Source organism: Cervus elaphus, chromosome 32 (genome assembly GCF_910594005.1).
Source record: "Cervus elaphus chromosome 32, mCerEla1.1, whole genome shotgun sequence".
In the NCBI taxonomy this organism is placed as follows: Eukaryota; Metazoa; Chordata; class Mammalia; order Artiodactyla; family Cervidae; genus Cervus; species Cervus elaphus.
Window position 1 is genome coordinate 45,793,923 of NC_057846.1, and position 21,137 is coordinate 45,815,059.

At 41.9% G+C, this 21,137-nt stretch overlaps 1 protein-coding gene across 12 annotated transcripts in view; it reads left to right on the forward strand.

The window, feature by feature from the left end:
* PSD3 (pleckstrin and Sec7 domain containing 3) overlaps nt 1-21,137 on the forward strand; it is a 575,456-nt gene that overhangs the window by 505,191 nt on the left and 49,128 nt on the right. For all 12 annotated transcript variants that reach the window (XM_043893683.1, XM_043893685.1, XM_043893689.1 and 9 more), the window contains one exon: nt 528-598. In XM_043893683.1, coding sequence (XP_043749618.1) covers nt 528-598 — 71 coding nt within the window. The remainder of the gene's footprint in view (nt 1-527; nt 599-21,137) is intronic.

A 21,137-nucleotide genomic window follows, 5' to 3' on the forward strand; every position in this document is an offset into this window, starting at 1 on the left:
ACCGCCTGGGTTCAGATTCCTATTTCTCTTCCTACTCATGTGATCATGAGCAGGTTACGTCTCTGTGCTTCAGTGTTATAGAAAGACAAGAGCAATAGTACCTACCTCTCAGGGCTATTGTGAGGATTAAATGAGACAATACTTCCTGTTACATAGTAAGGCTCAAGAAAATTTTAGTTATTATTAGTTTCCTGTGGGGACGCTAAGTCACTTCAGTGTGTTTGGCTCTTTGGGACCCTATGGACTGTAGCCTGACAGGCTCCTCTGTCCATGGAATTTTCTAGGCAAGAATACTGGAGTGGGTTGCCATGCCCTCCTCCAGGGGATCTTCCCAACCCAGGGATCGAACCTGAGTCTCCTGCGGCTCCTGCATTGCAGGCGAATTCTTCACCACTGAGCCATGTTGGTCTCAGTAGCAAATAAACCAGGAGCATTGGAGAACAGTTACCACATTGACCTTTCAGGTTCTCATTCTAAAATGCAAATTTCTGTCAAATTAAACTTTTCCATTTGTTTTCCTTTTCTAGCTCCAAGAGGCAAGCGAGGATGGAAGACCTTTTATGCTGTACTAAAGGGAACAGTGCTTTACTTGCAAAAGGTAAACGTAGATACGTAAGAAAGGAAGCCCACAAAACTTTATGGAGTGATAGACAAGTTACCTAGAAAATATTCACTTTGTACAAAGAGGCCACATCAAGCAGAGAGATTGTTTAAGTGATCTCTAAACTCTTTTTTAGATTTTTTTTTGTTTCTGATGAAAAAAGTTGTTTTGGAAATTATTTATATATGTGTATATATTACATTTTACAAATATAAAAGATTATATACATGTATATATAAGTGTGTGTGATCAGAGGGAATGGATGAGCTGTGTTCTAATTACATTCAATTAGAAATGTTGAATATAAGTTGATACGTTAGACTTCATATTGTCTGTTCAGGTACAGATTGTGGTAACACTTGTTTTCAATGGATATTTATAATGTGAAGTTACACCCCTCGTGTATTTAGTTATTTATCTTTGTTTGGATCCTACCTAAATCTAGAAACACATTTTCATTCAAGCCCTGATATTTAACAATGCAAGTGTATTCCAGTTAGCTGGGTAAGTGTCTGACAAGACCGTTTCCTGGCAGGATTCTTTCTTCTAGTCCCCAAATCTGGAAGTTAGTTTGGTATCCAGTTGGCATGTTCTGGCCTCTGCAGGGTAGTTCCTGGATCCCCTCCTCCCTAGTTCTGTGTGTGGAGGTGGGGAAGTCGAGTCTTGATCAGGAGAAGGTGCACCCCCTCCCAGGGCCCAACGGGACTCTTAACTCCACAGTGAAGGGAGGCTTGGAATTGTAACAACACTGCCCTTGGTGGTGACTGTTAGGAAATATTTTTTCTTTTTAATGTGATTTTAAAAAACATAACATGAGATCTCCCTCAATAAAATTCTAAGTTAATAGTGCAGTGTTATTAACTTTATAAGCACCATGTTGGGCAGTAAATCTCTAGACATTTCCCATCTTGCATGACAATACCAATGAGCGTCCTCTGGCAGCCTCCTTCTACTCTCCATTTCTGTAAATTTGACTCTCTCAGATGCTCTACACAAAGTAGCACCAAGCTGTGTTCATCCATGATGGGCTGATTTCCCTTAAAGTTACGTCCTAAATGTCCATCCAGCATGTGACAGGATTTTCCTCTTTTTTATGACTGAACAGTGTTCCATGGTTTACTTCATCTTCTTTTTCTGTAACTTCGTCCATGGACATTTGTGTTCTTTCCACCTCTTGGTTATTGTGAGCAATGCTTCAGAGAAAATGGTGTACAGATATTTCTTTGAGATCCTGATTTCAGTTCCCAGAAGTGGAATTTCTGGATCATATGGTAGTCCTACTTTAAATTTTTCTAGGAACCTCTCTACTGTTTTTCACAGCAGTTGAATCATTTTAAATTTACACCAACGATGGCCAGGAGTTGCAGTTTTTCCACATGCATTTCAACATGTGTTATTTTTAGAAAATTTTGTTTAACAGGGGCTATCCTGACAAGTGTGCAGTGATACTTCATTGTGATTTACACTGTGATTTATACTAATCCTAATGATTAGGGGGGTTGAGCATTTTTTTTCATATCCCTGTTGACCATATATGTGTTGTTTGTTCAGATCCTTTGACCATTTTTTAATCAGGTTATTTCGTTTTTTGTTTTTGAGTTGTAGGAATTCCTTACATATTTTGAACATTAATTCCTTATCATATATATCGTTTTCAGGCGATTTCTCCCATTCCATAGGTGACCTTTTCACTCTCGATTGTCTCCCTAATTAGGGTTAGGGTTGGGGTTAGGGTTAGGGTTAAGGTTAGTGGGGTTAGGGTTAGGGTTAAGGTTAGTTGGGTTAGGGTTAGTTGTGCAGAAGGGTTTTAGCTTTAGTTCCTTTTCTCTATTTTTGCTTTTGTGCCTGTTGTTTTGGTTAGGGTTAGGGTTAGGGTTAGCGTTAGGGTTAGTTGTGCAGAAGGGTTTTAGGTTTAGGGTTAGGGTTAGTTTAGAAGGGTTACAGTTAGGGTTAGGGTTTGTTGGGTTAGGGTTAGTGTTAGTTGGGTTAGAGTTAGGGTTAGTTGTGCATAAGGGTTTTAGGCTTAGTTTCTTTTCTCTATTTTTGCTTTTGTTGCCTGTTGTTTTGGTGTCATATACCAGAAATCATTGCCAGTATCAGTGCCAAGAAGCTTTTCCTCTGTGTTGTCTTCCAGGAGTTTTGTAAGGTATTAAGCACTTAAGTTCACGACGAGTTCCCTGTTATGTGTGGTGTATGTTGAGGATGAACTTGCATTCTTTTTCACGTGGATACCCAGTTTTCCTGTATCGTTTGTTGAATAGACTCTTTTCTCCTTGGTGTGCTTTTGGGACCCTTGGAAGATCAGTTTTTGGCATTGTTTCTGGGCTCTCTATTCTGTTGCAGTGGTCTACATGTATATCTTTATACCACTACCGTAATTTTTTTGTTATTATAGCTTTGTAATATGTTTTGAAGTCAGGAAGTATGAGGGTTCTAAATTTGTTATTCTTTCTCAAGACAGCATATTTAGGATCCTTTATAACTCCATATCAATGTTAATGTAAATTTTGCAGTTTCTTCAAAACTTCCTTTGGAATTTTGATAAGGATTGCATTGAATCTGTAGATGACTTTGGATAGTATAAGCATTTTGACAATATTCAGTCTTCTAATCCATGAACATGGGATGCCTTTCTCTTTATTTTTGTCTTTATATTCTCTCAACAATGTTTTGTATCTTTTATTATATAAGTTTTTCACTTCCTTCATTAAGTTTATTCCTAAAGTATTTTATTGTTATTGATGCTGTTATAAATGGGATTGTTTTCTTAACTTCCTTCTCACATTGTTCATTGTCAGTTTACAGAAGTACAATTGATTTTTGTATCCTACAACTTCGTTGAATTTATTTCTTATTTCTAACAGTTCTTTTGTGGAATCTTTAGAGTTTTCTGTATTTAAAGTCATGGAATCTGTAAACAAAGATAATTTTACTTTTTCCTTTCCAATTTGGATGCCTTTAAGTTTTTTTTCTTCTCTGATGGCTATGGCTGTATTAAATAGAAGTGCCAAGAGTGGGCATTTTTGTCTTTTTCTTTTATTAGAAGTAAAAGCCTTCAGTTTTTTGCCATTTCACATATGATGTTAGCTGTGGGCTTTTTATATATGGTCTTTATCATATTGAAGTGATATCTTTTTATTCCTAGTTTGTTGAATGCTTTTTATCACGTGAAAGGTTGTTGAATTTTTACTAAATGCTTTTTCTATATCTATGGAGATGATCATGTGATTTGAACATTTATTATGTCAATGTGATTTACCACACTAATTGATTTTCATAAGTTGAAGCATCCTTGCATTCCTGGGGTAAATCCCACTTGGTCATGATGTATTCCTCTTTCATAATATGATGTTGGATTTGGTTTGCTGGTATTTTGTTGAGAATTTTTGCATCTATATTCACTAGGGATATTGATCTCTAGTTTTCTTTTCTTATAGTATCTTTTTCTGTTTTTTATATCAGGCTAATACTGGCCTCATGAAATGATTTTAGAAGTTTCTCTCTGCTTAAATATTTTTTAAGAATTTGAAGAAGATTGGTTTTAATTTAAATTGGTCCCATTTTAGAAGTTGGATAGAATTTATTGTGAAGCTGAATGGTCCTAGACTTTTCTTTGTTGGCAGGTTTTTGATTACTGATTAAATCTACATGCTAGTTATAGGTCCACTCTGATTTTTATTTATTCATGATTCAGTTTTGGCAAATCATGTGTTTCTAGGGATTTATCCATTTCTTCTGGATTATCCGGTTTGTTAGTATGTAATTGTTCATAGCTGTTTCTTACATTTTTGTTTCTCTGATACTAGTTGTAATGTCTCATTTTTCATTTCTTATTTTATTCGCGTCTTCTCTCTTTCTTAGTAGTCTAGCTAAAGGATTATCATTTTTATTGTTATTTAAAAAAAAAACTATTTCATTGATTTTTCCCCTCTGTTTTATAGTCTCTATTTCATTTATTTCTGTAATAATCTCTTTTTTGAGGGAAATGAATTGTATTTAGCTGTTGGTATTTTGAAGATTTACTCTTCGTTTGCAAAAATGTTTTTAAGACAACTTCATTAAGATGGACACACTTGAGGTATGATACTAAACTTAGTGATTTCACATCTAAGACAGTATTTGTAAATCAGTAAAAATTACCACTATTTAATTGTTTTTATTTTAGCACATAAAGATAGGTTTTTGTTTTTAAGACAAGTTATCTCAAATGCATGTTTTAAAAATATAGTTCTAAAATAAATAAATAAATAAAAAATAAAAAAAATAAAAATATAGTTCTACTTTATACCAAACTTGAAATATGTAGCAAAAATTAGCCCAATGATCAGTATCCAAACTTATTATGTCTTCAGAATTTCATTCTGTGGTGCAAGGTGTTTATTATTTTTTTTTAATGTTACATTGAGATGAATCCTTTGTGTATATAAAGTCCACTTGCTAACAAGGGCTACAGTGAAGCCATGTAAACTCCCTAATGATTGTATCTGTGTCATAGCATTTGGCACCAACATTTTGTAGACAGGGCTCTGAGCAACTTTGACAAATATCGGCTGCTATCCTGATATTCTTTGCCGTTCTCCCACTTACTATTTTTCTTTTGTTTGTTTGTTTTATTTAAGTATAGTTGACCTACAACACTATGTTAGTTTCTAAGATTCAACATAGTGAGTTGATACTTTCTATACATTACAAAATGAGCACCACAATAAGTCAAGTTTCTGTTACCATATCAAGTTACTATATTTTATTGACTGTATTCCCCATGCTGTACATTTGATCTGCGTGACTCCTTTATTTGGGAACGAAAGTGTTACCCTCTTAATCTCGCTCACCTGATTCACGCATCCCTCCACCCTTCTCCCCTCTGGCAGCCACTGGTTTGTCCTCTGTATCCGTGACTCTCCTTCTGCTTTGTTACGTTGGGTTTGTTTTTTGGATTGTACATGCAAGTGAAATAGTTTGTCTTTTTCTGAAATATTTCAGTTAGCATCATAGCCTCTAGCTCCATCCATGTTACCACAGATGGCAAGATTTCACCCTCTTCTGTTGCTTAGTAATATTCTGTCATGTATGTTTTCCTACACGCCACATTCATCTGTCAGTGAACATTCAGGTTGCTTTCATATCTTGGCTATCGTAAATAATGCTGCAGTGAACCTGGAAGTGTACGAATCATTTTAAAATGGCCTTTTTGTTTTCTTCAGAAAATTACCCAGAAATGGAATTGCTGGATCTTATGATAGTTCTAATGTTTAAATTTTAAGGAATGTCTAAACTGTTTTTCATGTGGCTGCACCAGTTTACATTCCCACTAGCAGTGCCCAAGGATTCCCATCTCCACACCCTTGCCAACACATATTTGTTGTCTTTTGGATTACAGCCATTCTGACAGGTATGAGGTAATATCTCATTGTGGTCTTGATTTGCATTTCCTTGATGATGAGCGATGTTGAGCATCTTTTCATCCATCTGTTGGCCATCTGTATATCTTCTTTGGAAAATATCTTTTTAAATCTTCTGCCCATAATTCAGTTTGTTGTTTTATTTTGTTTTGATGTTGGATTATATGGAATCTTTATATATTTAGGATATTAACTCCTTATCAGATACTGTTGCTTCAGAGATCTCTTGTAGTTCTTTTTTGTTCCTTTTTCTTCTTTTGCTTTCTTCCCTTGTGATTTGATGGCTACCTTTGTGTTATGTTTAGAGTCATTTCTTTTTTGTGTGCATATATCTGTTACAGATTTCTGCCTTGTAGTTACCATGAAGGTCATATAAAACATGTGTATTTGTGTGTGTGTGTATGTTTATTTTAAGTTAATGATCACTTAAGTTTGAATACATTCCAACAACCCTGCAGTTTTAGTCACCTCTCACCACATTTAATGTTTTAGACATCATTTTACATCTTTTCGTGTGTGAATCCCTTAACTACTTACTGTGGATAGAGATGATTTCACTACTTTTTCTTTTAGCGTTCCTACTAGCTTTATAACTGTCTGATCTACTGCCTTTACTATCTGTTTGCTTTTACCAATGAGAATTTTCCTTTCATAAGTCTCATATTTCTAGTTATAGTATTTTCTTTTTTCACTTAGAAAAATCTCTCTACGATTTCTTGTAAAGCCAGTTAAGTGGTGACAAACTGTTTACTCATCTGTAAAACACTTTATCCCTCCTTCAAATCTAAATGACAGCCTAAGATATTCTTGGTTGTAGGGTGTTTTCTTTTCCCCTTCCATTACTTTAATCATATCATGCCACTTCCTTCTGGCCTGCAAAGTTTCTGATGTAAAATCAGCTGATAGTCTTATGGGAATTCCCTGATACATAACTGGCGGCTTGTCTCTCTCTGATTTTAAGAATCTCCCTCTATCTTTCATCCTTGCCATTTTAATTATGATGTTTCTTGATGTGTTTAGGTAGGTTGGTTATACTTCTTAACCTTGGAGAAGGGCCTTATTTAGGAGATGTCCTTCAGGACCCAGCAGCATACTCCTCTCGTCGCGAGAGCTCTATGAGCTGTTGGGCCCTTCTTCAGTCGCAGAGTCTGCGGGCAGACTGGAAGGCAGGCTACCCCTGGCCTGGTTGGCGGCCAGCCCTGCCTTCTGTGGCGGCTGCCTAACTACTGGTTTGTGTGGCCAGGTCCCGGCACAGCTGGCTGGAGGGCTCGGAGGTGGTCCTAGGGATAACGTCAGCCTCTGGTGGTGGGGCTGGATCTCAGGGTGGCTGGCTGTGGGACCTGGGTGGCCTGATTTTTTGCCCTAATCTTAATGTTTCTTTCCTTTTACTAATTTGGGCTTAGTTGTTTTTTTTTTTAATTTCTTGACATGTAAAGTTAGGTTGTTTTGTTTTTTTAATCTATAAAGTTGCTTGTACTGTAATCTCATAAATTTTTTTATGTTGTATTTTCATGTACCTTTGTCTCAAGATATTTTCTGATTTCTGATTTCTTTTTTGACCCATTGATTATTCAGGAATATGTTGTTTAATTTCCACATACTTATAATTGTGCCATTTTCTTTCAACTATTAATTTCTAGTTTCATCCTGTTGTGATTAGAACACACTTGGTATGATGTCAGGTGTCTTAAACTTGTTGAGACTTGTTTTATAAGGTAACATGTAATCTGTCCAGGAGAATGCTCTGTGTGCACTTTGGAAGAACATGTATTCTACTCCTGGATGGAGTGTTCTTCATATGTCTTTGAGGTCCATTGTGTCTACAGTGTTTATCTTATTCTTTGTTTCCTTCATCTTATGTCTGGATTTTCTGCTATTATTGAGAGGATTGTATTGAAATTCCCCAATATTATTGTATTGCTATCAGTTTCTCCCTTCAGTTCTGTCTGTATATGCTTCATATGTTTGTGTGTTCTGGTATTAGGTATATATGTACTTTTAACTATTACAGCTTCCTGGTAATTTGATCCTTTTATCATTATATAATAGCCTTCTTTGTCTTTTTTTGCAGTTTTGTCTCTAATAAGTATGACTCTCTTTTGGTTACATTGTGCATGAATATCCTTTTCCATTTCTTAATTTTCAGCCTATATGTACCTTTATGCATAAAGTGAGTCTTACAGACAACATATAGTTAGGTCTTTTTTTTTTTTTTTTTATCCATTCAGAGACTCTGTATTGATTGGGGAATTTAGTTCATTTACAGTTAGAGAATTATTGATGCAGAAGTACTTACTATTTGCATTTTGTAAATTGTTTTCTCTTTCGTGGCTTTTTTGACACTTTTTCTTTGTTATTCTCTCCCTTGTGTTTTGTTGATATTTTATAAAAGCATAATTTGATTGCCTTCTCACCTTTCATGTGTCATCCATTGGTATTGTCTTTGTGGTTACCATGAGTCTCACATAGCACATGTTATAGTTCTAAGTCGTCCTTTTTAAGCTGATAACAACTTAACTTTAATCACATATAAGAACTCTGCACTTTTTCTTTTCCCTCCTCACACATGATTTGTCTTGATGTGAGGATTTATTTCTTTTTATATTGTGTATCTACTAGCAAGTTTTGTATTTATAGTTGCTCCTATACTTTCCTGTTTTAACTTTTGTGCTACAGTTAGCTGTGATTTGCTCACTGCTACTAGAGTGTTTCATTATCCTGTATTTTTCTATGTATTTACCTTTACCAGTGAGATTTATATTTCATCTTCTTTCTCTTATATTCCCAGTGCTGCTGTTTCATTTCCTTTCATTTCAAAGTCTTTTGTTTTCATTACACTTTCTGTAAGTCAGATCTAGCAGTGACACATTCCCTCAGTTTTTGCTTACCTGGGAAATTCTTCATCTCTCTTTCGCTTTTAAAGGAGTCATTTGCTGGGTACAGTGTTCTTGGTTTACAGGCTTTCCCCCTCCACCCACCAGCGTTCTCAATCTGTCATCCTGCTCTCCTCTTCTAATCTGCAGGGTTTCTGCTGAGCAGTCCTGCGAACATCTTAAGAAATTCCCTTGAATATGACAAGCCTCTCTTTAATTGCTGATTTGGAAATTCTGTCTTCACTTTTTCCTTGACAGTTTGATTGTAATGTGTCTTTGTGTAGATCTGTGGGTGAGGGTATCTTAATTTGAGACTATTGGGCTTCTTGGATCTGGATGTCCATCTTCCTCCTCAGGTTTGTTAAGTATCTGGCCACTGTTTCTTTCAGTAAGCTCTCTGCCTGTTAGTTTTTCTCTTCTCCTTCTGGGACTCTGCTAATAGGCATCTTGTCCAGTTGATAGTGTCCTGTAAATCTCTTAGGCTGCTTTCACTCTTCTGTTTTTTTTCCCATTTGTTCCTCTGACTGCGTAATTCCAGTGCTTCTGTCCTCGGTCACTGCTTCCTTCCTCCGTGTGTAAGTCTGCTGATGATGATTCTAGTGAATGTGTCATTGTATGCGTTAGTCTCAAAATCTCTGTTTTAGATTTTTAAATTTTTTCTTTGTTGATATTCTCATTTTTTTGTTCATGCATCATTTTCTTGAGCCAGTTGAGACTCTTTATGATGGTTATTTTTAATGCTTTATCACATACATTATATACCTTTCTTTTTTATGGTCAGTTTCTGGAGATTTATTTTATTCCTTTGATTGGGCCTGGACAATGAATGGACAATGTCCAAATGATTGGACATTTTGACAATCCTTGGACAATGATTTACTTTTTCTTTTACTCTACTTGTTAACAGAAACATTTTAAAATTAAAAGTTCTTCAGAAGCTTATTTTTTGGTCAGTCTAGTATCTGATAACTATGAAATTAAAAGTCAAATGGTTTTACTTTTTCCTCTTTACAGAATTTGCAAAAACGTTCATTTTTGATTGCTCACAATATTTTCCATTAAATAGCTTTATCATAATTTAATTTTTCCTATTTTCAAACATACCCTCATTTCAGCTTTTTACAGTTATAAATAATGATATACTGTGCACATCTCTATTTCTTGAGAATAGATTCTCGGAAGTATCATTGGTCACAGGGACAGAATGGGAACTGTTTGAGATTATTGAAATCTATTGCTAAATTAACTTCAAGGAATACTGAACAGCCTTGTCTCTCAAAGTAATTTATGACAATATCTGTCCCACCACCGCCTTTCCTCACTGCAGTAATTATTAGCATTTGGGTATTTAAACGTAAAGGCCTCATTTTTTTAGGTTTTTGTTTTTGGTGCACAAACACATGCCCTTGCACACTTGCCACACTCCAAAGCTGCCTTTCCACACTTGTGTTTCACTGGGGAAGAAAATACACTTGAAATAACGGCAATACTGAATTGGGCAGCAGCCTGGGAGGGCATCCACATTTGCACCACTGAGATAATAAACTGTTTGGGATGGAAGCAGAAGTGTTGGGGAGGGACATATGTGACTTATTTTCATTTTAATCATTTCAAAATGTTATCGTAATGACCTATATAATAAAATTGAAAGCATTATTCTTTTTTCAGACCACTGTTTCTTAGGAGTCGCCCAGATCAATATTTAAAAGGACCTTGGCTGTCCTATATCAACCTTTTACATACTACCAGAGCAGCTTTGTAAGGAGCACTATTATAATTCTCTTCTACAGGCACTTTTTTCCAATGTCTAGATTGAGAACTATGTCTAATGTTAACAAAACCTCTTGTTTTCTTCCTTTTGGGATAGATTAGGTAAGGGATGTTAGACTATGGGATACTTCACCTTGGACTAGAGCTCCTTTCATGGTTAAGTTCCCTTGCAGAGATAGGTATGGGGACAGCTGAAATCCAAAGATTGTAAAGAAAGTGATCTGGGACGTCCTTCTAAAATGCACACTTTACTTTGAGGGATCAAACAACTGGAGAAATAGAGACTCTGATGTTAGGTGATTATTCATGTTCGTAGGTGGCCGGGTATCTTGTATTGTCTTTGTCTCCTTGTGGAGCCAGCACAGCTTCTAATTCATAAGTCAGCTGCTTTGGCCTTTGCCAAAGCACCATGTCTATACGTGCTGGGCCCACATTGGTCCTTTCAGCTAGATTTGCCTCTGCAGGGAATGGCCCTTTGAAATTAAATTTCACGTATCACAGCTGTTTCCCCAGCATCAATCCTATTCTCTTGGCTTACTTTGTCATTTTCTTTAAAACCTCTATGAGGGGCCGAATTGTCTTTGGCAAAATCATTTCATTGAATACCTAGTCACAGGATTTCCGCCCACTCCATCCCAGGGTGAGCCTGGGAAGAGAGAAAAACATTCTTGCATTCAGCCTTTGACAGAGGTGATGCACAGAGAGAGGCTGTTTCCAAGTCAACAGCTCTGCCTTTCTCATCGTCCTCTCCCTCGGATAAGGGAATGAGTTGTTTGACTCGTTCAGACATCAAAGAGAAAGGACTGTATGTTGACAAGGGACTGACTTTGTCAATTCTGAAGTGTCACCATCAGTTGGATTAAAGCTACAAAATTAGGTTGCACCTTCATATTTATGGTACCTCTAGAGTGTGGCAGACGGGCACTTGGGGAAAACTGGGTGAGATTCCTTTCGTAAAGTGAAAAATGGGACCCACAGGAAATGATGCATTTGTTCAGGAGCATGCGGGTAGCACTGTGGTTATCTCTTGGGCTGCTACTTTGTGTTCGGATGGAGCGTAGCCTGAGAAGGGGCACCCTGTTCTGTGTCCAGGCCAAACTCCCTTCTTACTGTTGTGAGTGCTCTTTGAAAGAAAAGGAGGGGCTGGAAAAATGTGACGTGTTTAAAGTCTCAGCATAGCAGTCATCTAATATCTATTCAGAACTTTGCACAGATCCTAGAGCCTAGCTCATCAACCAGTAGAAGCGTCATCATAGTAGGCCAGGTTCTTGGATGGATATATCTGCTCTGGTGTTTTATTAGTTTCTTCCTAACTTGTAAGATTTTTTAAAAAAAAGCAAAAGGAGAGGCTATGCAAATGTGAAGACCCCGTGGACCTCTACATCTGAAAATGCCAAGCACTGTAAGGCTAACCGGGAGCTGTCTGCTGCCCACTGCCCCAGGGGTACCCCCCCGGACACTGAGCTGCCTGCCAGCATCAGCAGGCGCCAGCTCCTAGACCTCTTCCTCTTTAAATTACCTCCAGAGTATAGAGTGTATCGGAGGCTCCGCACTGATTCAGCATGTGTCCTGCAAAGGGCTCCTCACGTCCCACCGCTGGCTAATCCTTAACCTTGTGGAGTCCTGACCTGCTAGCACGTGGTGGCAGATGCTGCCCAGAAAGAAAGTTATATGATTGCAATGATATAAATGATACAATTATATTGTAATTGGGGGTTTATACAGTTTGGGGGTTGTGTCTTCACACAGCCGTTTAGAGCTTGGTATTCTGCTAAATGCTGGGCTTCCAGTGATGATGAAGATACAGTCTCTGCCACACAGAACCCACAGAGCAAGACAAGGAACAGGGAAATTAACCCTTCACCAAACAGTGTATAAACTAATGGAGGAATGCAGAGTCTCACTGAATAAGGCCCCTGACCACTCTTGCGAAGGTCAGAGAGTGCCTCCCTGAGGAGTTAACACACCTTGAACCCACCATACCTGAAGGATGATCAGGCATTTGCCAGGCAGGCAAGGTTAAAGAAAAAGGTGGAGGGGTGGGGGGTGCAGTGCATTTTTAACCAGTGAAAGGGAAATAACAGTTTTGGGAGAATTGGTGTGGTCAGAGAATGGCAAAAACAGCTTTTTAAAGATGTCTTTTTTTAACATAGACCATTTTAAAGTCTTTATTGAATTTGTTTCAGTATTACTTCTGCTTTATGTTTTGGTTCTTTGGCCTCAAGGTGTGTAGTATCTTAGCTTGCCCACCAGGAACCAAACCTCCAGCCCCTGCATTGGTAGGCAGAGTCTTAACCACTGGACCAGCAGGGTAGTCCCAAACAGCTTTTGACTTTTGTTTTACAGGCTGGACAGAGGGTAGCCAGGAGTAGAAATATGATGAAAACTTATGTTTCAAGTAGCTAGTGAATCATGAATGTGAAAGAAACGGTGTCACAGTTCAGTTTATGAACTGTCTATTTTACCAAGGAAGAAGTTTTCTCCCCCAGAAGAATGTCAGACCCTTTGAGGGTGAGCTGGGTGCTGCCCTCCCCCACCCCCAGGCCCCCAGAGGATCCAGACAGCGTCCCGCTGTGTGCCAGCTCGTCCCCGCCGGGTGACTGTGCTCCCGGGAGGGCATGGTGCTCGTCCACGTAACCTCCTGGGATTCAAGTACAGCTGAGAAGACAGCTCACCCTTTCCTCTCCTTACAGCCTGTAGCCACTTCTCTGTTATCTGGATGAAGGATAATGAAAAAGAGGCATACTTTTCCTCTAGCCCCAGACTGGTTTGGTTCAGCGTGGCAGAGTCTTGCTCAGCCTGGGTCGGGGTCAGGCCATGCCAGGCGGGTGGGGTGAAGATAATCGGATGGGGCGTGTTCTCCAGGGTCTCGCCAGCACACACATTCTACCGCCATCATCTTTTTCCACACCTAGTGGAGTGGCACCCCACTCCAGTGCTCTTGCCTGGAAAATCCCATGGGCGGAGGAGCCTGGTAGGCTGCAGCCCATGGGGTTGCGAAGAGTCAGACATGACTGAGCAACTTCACTTTCACTTTTCACTTTTATGCATTGGAGAAGGAAATGGCCACCCACTCCAGTGTTCTTGCCTGGAGAATCCCAGGGATGGGGTCGCACAGAGTCGGACACGACTGAAGTGACTTAGCACCTAGCAGCTTGCCCAGATCCGTTTCTCAGCATCAGAGCTTCCCAGGGACTCCTCCCCCCACCCCCGTGTTCTCCCAGGTGGGCAGGTCCCGCACCTCGACCCCGCCCACCGTGGCTGCCAGACCGTGGCTCCTAAAAGAGGGGGGCAGCGCTGTGAGACCGAAGGAAGCAGGGCCTCTGCTCCCCTAACTAAAGGAACCAAATAAGTCTCCTGAAGACATCGAAACCCACCCTGCTTTCACTCTGAGACATACACGCCACACACAGACACACGTCGCCTCTGCCACTGCAGGGCGGTTGGCTTGGGGCCCCATTCCATTATCGATTGCTCATCAGTTACTTAAAACTTGTCATCAAGATTTCTCAGCTAAGAAATAGCCTAGGGACCTCCCTGATGGTCCAGTGGTTAAGAATCTGCCTCCCAAGGCAGGGGAAGCGGGTTCAATCCCTGGTCGGAGAACTAAGATCCCACATGCTGGCGGGGGCAACTGAGCCCACCAAAAGATCCCGCATGCTGCAACTGGGGCCCTACACAGCCAAAGATAAATAAATAAATATGTAAAAAAGAAAAAAAAGAAATGACCCAATGATTTTTACCCAATTAGTATTTCCTCATTAAAAGTGAGAATAGTAGTAAAAACCACCACCACCGAAAAAAACCCCACAGTCACCAGAAGGAAAACCAGGCATAGCTGAGCCTACACCAGGCAGATGCTCCGAGCCTCTCCACCCCCACTCGGCCAGGCTTCCCCTCCTCCCGTCCCAGCACAAACAGGCTCCGCACGAAGGCTTTCAGTGACTCCTTAGGAAACCTAAGGCTTCACAAAGGTCTCATGCCTCTAAGGTGCATATCCCTGCCTGTTTGCTTACAACTCTCTCTGTTGCATGCCCCCTGAACACACAAAGACACACACACACACACATACACACACATCTTTACAGGGCATTGCTTTGTATATAGTATCTAAGGGAACAGTCATCCCAAATCTGAGCATCCTGCCTCATTGAGGCAAGAAGGGACTGGCAGACTTATTGAGCCCACTTACTGTAGTGATCATTCAGCCAGAAATAACATGGGTTTGTTAGTATGATGTAGTTTTGGGGGTACTTTTTATATTTGAGCCCTACAACTTTACAGGAGGATATTGTCTCCATTTTTTAAATTAAGAAGCTGAGGCTCAGAGGTTGGTTTGCCTCCTCAGGCTTCTGCAGGGTGGTCGGAACCATGCTAGTGTTTTTTCCATTAGATTATTCTTGTATAAGCTGACTCATTGGAAAAGACCCTGATGCTGGGAAAGATTGAAGACAGAAGGAGAAGAGGGTGACAGAGGATGAGATGGTTGGATGGCATCACCAATTTAATGGACATGAACTTGGGCAAACGCTGAGAGATGGTGGGTGACAGAGAGGCCTGGCATGCTGCAGTCCATGAAGCTGCAAAGAGTCACACAACTTGGCAACTGAACAACGAGCAATTCTTATATAAACACATAGCTCTATTGTATGTCTTTTCCAACTACTGGAAGTTTAAAACAAATGATTCTGGAGAACTTTTTCTTACCGTTTACCACATCAACCAGATTCCACTAACTTCTGGCTGCTCGTTATTGTTTAGTTGCTAAGACATGTATGACTCTTTGTGACTTCATGGGCTAGATCCAGAAATCCAAATATTTAGCAAGTAAACTGGGTTTCTGTCATTTTCATTTTCTTCCACAGTTTATTGACAATTGAACTCCGATCTCACAGGCACCCCAGTGTTCATGTGTGTGCTCAGTCTTGTCTGACTCTCTGTGACCCCACGGACAGTAATCCTCCAGGCTTCTCTGTCCATGGAATCCTCCAGGCAAGAATACTGGAATGGTGTGCCATTTCATCCTCTAGGGGATCTTCCCCAACAAGGGATCAAACCTACATTTCCTGCATTGGCAGGCCGATTCCTTCCCACTTGAGCCATCAGGGAACCCCTAACTTTTGGCTAACACACAGCAAGTATGCGGGAGCTGCTTCCTGAACGCAGCTTCCTGCTCTGGTCAGGATCGGTGATTCTCCTCTGTCCGTCATGGCCCTTGCCTGATGCCACCTCCCCTGTGTTGGAATGTGAGACTATCTCTAATTATCATCTGTACTTTGTGTAACTAACCTTTTAAGATTTGCTAATTCAGACCCACTTTCAGACAGTCTTCCTTTTTGTTACCAGGAAACATGAACAATCATAGAAATGTCAGCATTTCAATCATTTCATGATTCCCAGGTTGGCACTTAAAAGTCAAGCGTCTATTATCAGCTGACCTTAGGTTGACAAACTGTCACCTTGACTCAGACCCTCACAGGAAGCAAACCAGTAGTGCGTGCATCTTTAGGTCAGGACCGCAGTGGTTTTCTAGAACTCTGTGCACTGCACGTATGCCTGAGAGCAAATTATAGCCTCTAGAGGAGCTTACGCTCTGTCTGAAAAGGTCAACAAATAAAAAGCCATTTCATGCTCTTCTCTCAGTTCGTCCCCCACCTCCTCCCCGCACTGTGTCCACAAGTCTGTTCTCTCTGTCTGCGTCTCCACCTCCGCCCTGCAGATGAGTCCATCACTCTCATCTTTCTAGATTCCATATATACGCGTTAGTATATGATATTTGTCTTTCTCTTTCTGACTTCTTTCACTAAACTAGGCTCTAGGTCCATCCACCTCATTAGGGCTGACTCAGATGTAGCTGAGTGATATTCCATTGTATATACCACAGTTTCTGGATCCAGTCTTCTGTTGATGGACGTCTAGGTTGCTTCCATGTCCTATCCATTGTAAACAGTGCTGCAAAGAGAATGGTATAGAAACATATATATTACCCTATGTAAACAGATAGTGAGTGGGAATTTGCTATGTGACAGGAAGCTCAGCCTGGTACTCTGTGACAACTACGGGTGGGATGGGCTGGGAGGTGGAAAGGGGGTTCAGAAGGGAGGGGATGTGTGTTTACCTGTGGCTGCTTGGTGTTGATGTATGGCAGAAGCCATCACAACATTGTAAAGCACTTATCCTCCAATAAAAAAAAAAATCCCAAAAAATGAATAAAAGAAGTAAGAGTGGGCAAAAAAGAAGCCACTTCAGTGCAATTCAATATGTGCTACAAAGAAGGCGATGTGCCGTGGAAGAACAGTTCACTGGGCCTCAGGAAGAGCAGAGATCATGGAAACATTCACAAAGGAAGTGATGTCTAGCCCTTCACCGAAAAGACACGTAGAGGTTAGTGGCGTGAAGGATTCAGGCAGGGAGGAACGTGTATGGATGCCCAGATGTCAGAGACCACGGCGCATCCGGGGAGCTGCAGGTGCCCCAGAGGCCATGCTTGGGAGTTGAGCTTTTCTCTTGGAGCAGTGTGGGAGTATCCAGGGGTTTTTAATGGGGTGTGACACAATCAGATGTACATTTTAGAACGATCAGTCTGGTTCTAGGATGGGGTGTGGGTTGGGGGCAGTGTCGGAGTCATAGAGACCAGAGTAGCGTGAACTATGGTAGGAGTCGCGGGAAGGGGGAAGCACAGACTGGGCTGTTCAGTTCCTGGTGCTGAAATCAGCGGTCTGACACAGTTATGGATGTGCAGATCAGGAGCTGGGAGGGGGTCTGGAGAGTCCTCCAGAAAAATTCACGTGAGGGAGGTGATGTCACTCAGAGCATGGAAAGTGGGGAGAACAGTGGGACACAGACCTTTCGTGTGTGCCTGCAAGAGGGGGACTGTGAGAGGGGCCAGGCAGTGTGACCGGACCCGAGGGGACAGTGGGGGGCGGCGGGAGGAGAGAGAGACGGGATGGGGGGCGGGGGAGGGCTGCCCAGACCTCAGGGCCTGGAGTGGCACTCCGGGCTGGAAAGAGGTAACCTAAGGTAGGGATTGGAAAGTCATTCTGGAATCCAGGGACGAGGAAGTTCCAGTGGAGTGGCGGGCTTGGAAGCCAGAGGGGGTGAGTGAGGACACGGGTGGAGAGCATGCAGACAGCTGCTTCTAGGAGGGTCTTCCCTGATCACCCCTCCATGCCCCCATGATACCCCCCTTCCTGTGACCTGCACATCCTGGATCCCCAGGGTCTCTTCTCTTGCAAGTTAAATAGATCCGTTTCTTTCCTTCTTTCCCCTAGACAGCTCCTGACGTGGTCCCGAGCCCTTGTCTTGTTTCTCCAGCTTACACACGACCTGCCAGCCTCATGACCGCCTCCTTCCCTTTCTGGCCCCTCCCCTCCCCCTACTCATCATGTTTGCCTCTGACTTTCCAGCAAAAAGGAAACCCACAGAAAATTGCAGTAGTGTCATCAGAACCGTTTACAAAACATCATATTGGGAGGATTGAGAAACCAACTTGGTGTCCACCCCCCAGAAGAGCTTGGCCTTACAGTGATAGAGGTTTTATGCAATGAATGGCAAGGGACACAGGAACAACCCAGTGTATGGGTGAGCTGGAGAAAACATCGGGGGAAAAGGGGAAAAGCTGTGTGCATAACGGACTGCGGTTTCTAGAACTTCTCTTCGGCAGAGCCCAGTGCAGCGTCTGTGGTGAAGCAAGTGGTCCTGTCTGTTTTCCAGCTGAGCAGAAACGCACTCCTGTCCGTGTTTGGTTATGGTGCTCACAGTGCCCCTGAGACCAGGCTTGGGAAGTGTATTACCCGATGGAGAGCTATTTATTTTTATTGAAATATGAAGTGTTCACAGCAGAGGAGTCTAATATCATTTTAATATAACAGCTCATATATGCTTTGAAATTTTAAAATTGCTGTGGATTGATGACAAAATGATGAAATTTTGGGTGGGGAAGATCCATCGCTTGTCAACACACAGGTATCAGCTTTCTGCCGTCCTGTTATCCAGGACTGAGGCATCTGCCGGCCACATGCTGCGATGCGTCTTTGCTGTCACAGAGCTTCAGAAGGTCTCTGTGGGTTTCAGTCAAGGGCTCTGTGTCTGACCCCCCTGGGTCTGTCCTTTTCTTGCAAGTCTTTTTTGGTAAGCTTTATGATGGTATTTTTGTTACCGGTCTGGTTGTGACAAAAGTGAACTATGTTTTCCTTAAAATAAATCATCAGGTGATTGATGGAATGGTGAAGAGAGAGGGGTGTGGGTGGCTGGTGAGTGCGTGGCTCTGAAATTCTTGACCATGGTATCCTCTCCAGCAGGCTCTGAAGAATGCTCTTTTTTAAAAAAGAAAAAGTGTTTCTTTCTTTGGCGGCCTCGGGTCTTGGCGGTGGCCCGTGGGGTCTTCGTTGCCTCGTGTGGGATCTTTTGTTGCGGTGCTTGGACTCTTTTCAGTGCCCAGACTCAGTACTTGTGACTTGTGGACTTAGTTGCTCTGTGACATGTGGGATCTTAGTTCCCCAGCCAAGGATTGAACCTGTGTGTCTTCTTTTATTGCAAGGCAGATTGTTAACCTCTGGACCACCAGGAAAGTCCCTAGAGAATATTCTGATGTCTTTTATCTCTAGAGTCTAGAAAACAGATATTCAGACCAGAATATATTTGCCTTTGGCATCTCTTTCAAATGTAAAAACAATTTCAGTTAGCTAAAAATTTAGTTTCCTGTCTTGGTATACTGGGAACTCTTGGTTCTTGATGCAAAATCTTCCATGGTTTCCTTGGATTTCTTGAGAGAGAGAGATTCGTTTCACTTGCATGTAAGCATTTTGGATTGGGAAGGGAGTTGTTTGTTGCAGTGTTTGAAGTACAGATGGCAAGTGCAGAGTGAGCCTGGGCCAGGCAGAAGGAAGCTTTGAAGACCAGGCCCCCAGACTGATAGCAGGTGCTAGGAGCTGGCCGACTCTGACCGGGACCCCGATAGCAAAGAGCTGTCCTGGGTGCCCAGGGCACATTCATTTAGTTATTTATTTATTTATTTTATGGTGGAACTGCTGGCTCTGTGCCCTGTCACACCCTGCAGGGCCATCTGGACCCCTCTCTCATTCTCTGAAACAATGGAAAGTGCGTGAAACAGAAGTTAACTAGGTTTTGCGGCGTTACGTGATCATATCTGAGTTTTTGTTAGTTATGAGTCAGATGAATGACCCATTTCAGCCAAGCAATGTGGCCACTATATAAGGCATATTTCAAACGTAATCAGAATGTTTTAGGACTGTCTAGTCATAAAAAGACATTGCAATTGGAATCTGGAGTTCAAGTCACACAGGCTGTGCTCCGAAGGCTTGTTTAAAAGCACGTTCGGAGGGTCTGGCAAACAGAAGCTAGTTTATCCTATCAGTTGGCTCATGCCCACACGAAGAGGAGCTGCAGTGTTCTGTGCCCTTTCCCAAGCCACTCGAGTGTGAGACGGGTCCAGAACGCAAACCTCTCCTCTCGTTTGCTCCCTGGGCGCCTAGGCGGTGCCTTTCTCTCCCTGTCTCCCTTCCCTCCTCCCTCCCTTCCTTGCAGTAAATATTATACCCACACCAGTCATGTGAAAGTCAGGGCAGGAAACACGTATTCGACACTGACTTGGTCTCCAGGGCTCTGCACTCAGCGTTGGTGGGTGGGTGATGATGGGCACACATCACGCTGTCATAGACAGTGCCAAGTGCGGGAACCAAGAGGAAACCCTGGTCACTGTGTTAGTTAGAAATATTCAAGGAGTAAGGATGGGCTTCCCTGGTAACTCAACTGGTAAAGAATTCGCCTGCAATGCAGGACACCCCAGTTCGATCCCTGGGTCAGGAAGATCCCCTGGAGAAGGGATAGGCTACCCACTCCAGCATTCTTGGGTTTCCCTGGTGGCTCAGCTGGTAAAGAACCTGCCTGGAATGCGGAGACCTGGGTTCAGTCACTGGGTTGGGAAGATTCCCCTGGAGAAGGGAATGGCTACCCACTCCAGCATTCTGGCCTGGAGAATTCCACAGACTGTATAGTCCGTGGGGTCACAGAGTCAGACATGACTGAGCAGCTTTCACCTTCAAGGAGTAAGGAAGGTGCTGAGATGTTTCTTCTTTTTAAAAATGTTAAAACCTTTTAAGTTTCTTCAGATACTGAGTCAGAGAATCCTGTATGCTTTTCCAAAGGGCTGTATTGTTGTTTAGTCGCCAAGTCTCATCCAAGTCTTCTGCGACCCCGTGGACTGTAGCCCACCACGCTCCTCTGTCCAAGGGGTTTCCCAGGCAAGAATCCCAGAGTGTGTTGCCATTTTTTTCTCCAGGGAATCTTCCTGACCCAGGGATCAAACCTGCATCTCCTGCACTGCGGGCTGATTCGTAACCTCTGAGCCACTTGGAAGGCCTTTCAAAGCGCTGGTCGTAGCTGTCTGCTCTAATTCTCTCCCAGCCTCAGTTGTGTGATCATTAACAGGCAGATCCTCACTTCCTGGTTCACTCACCTGGTTTGTCCTAG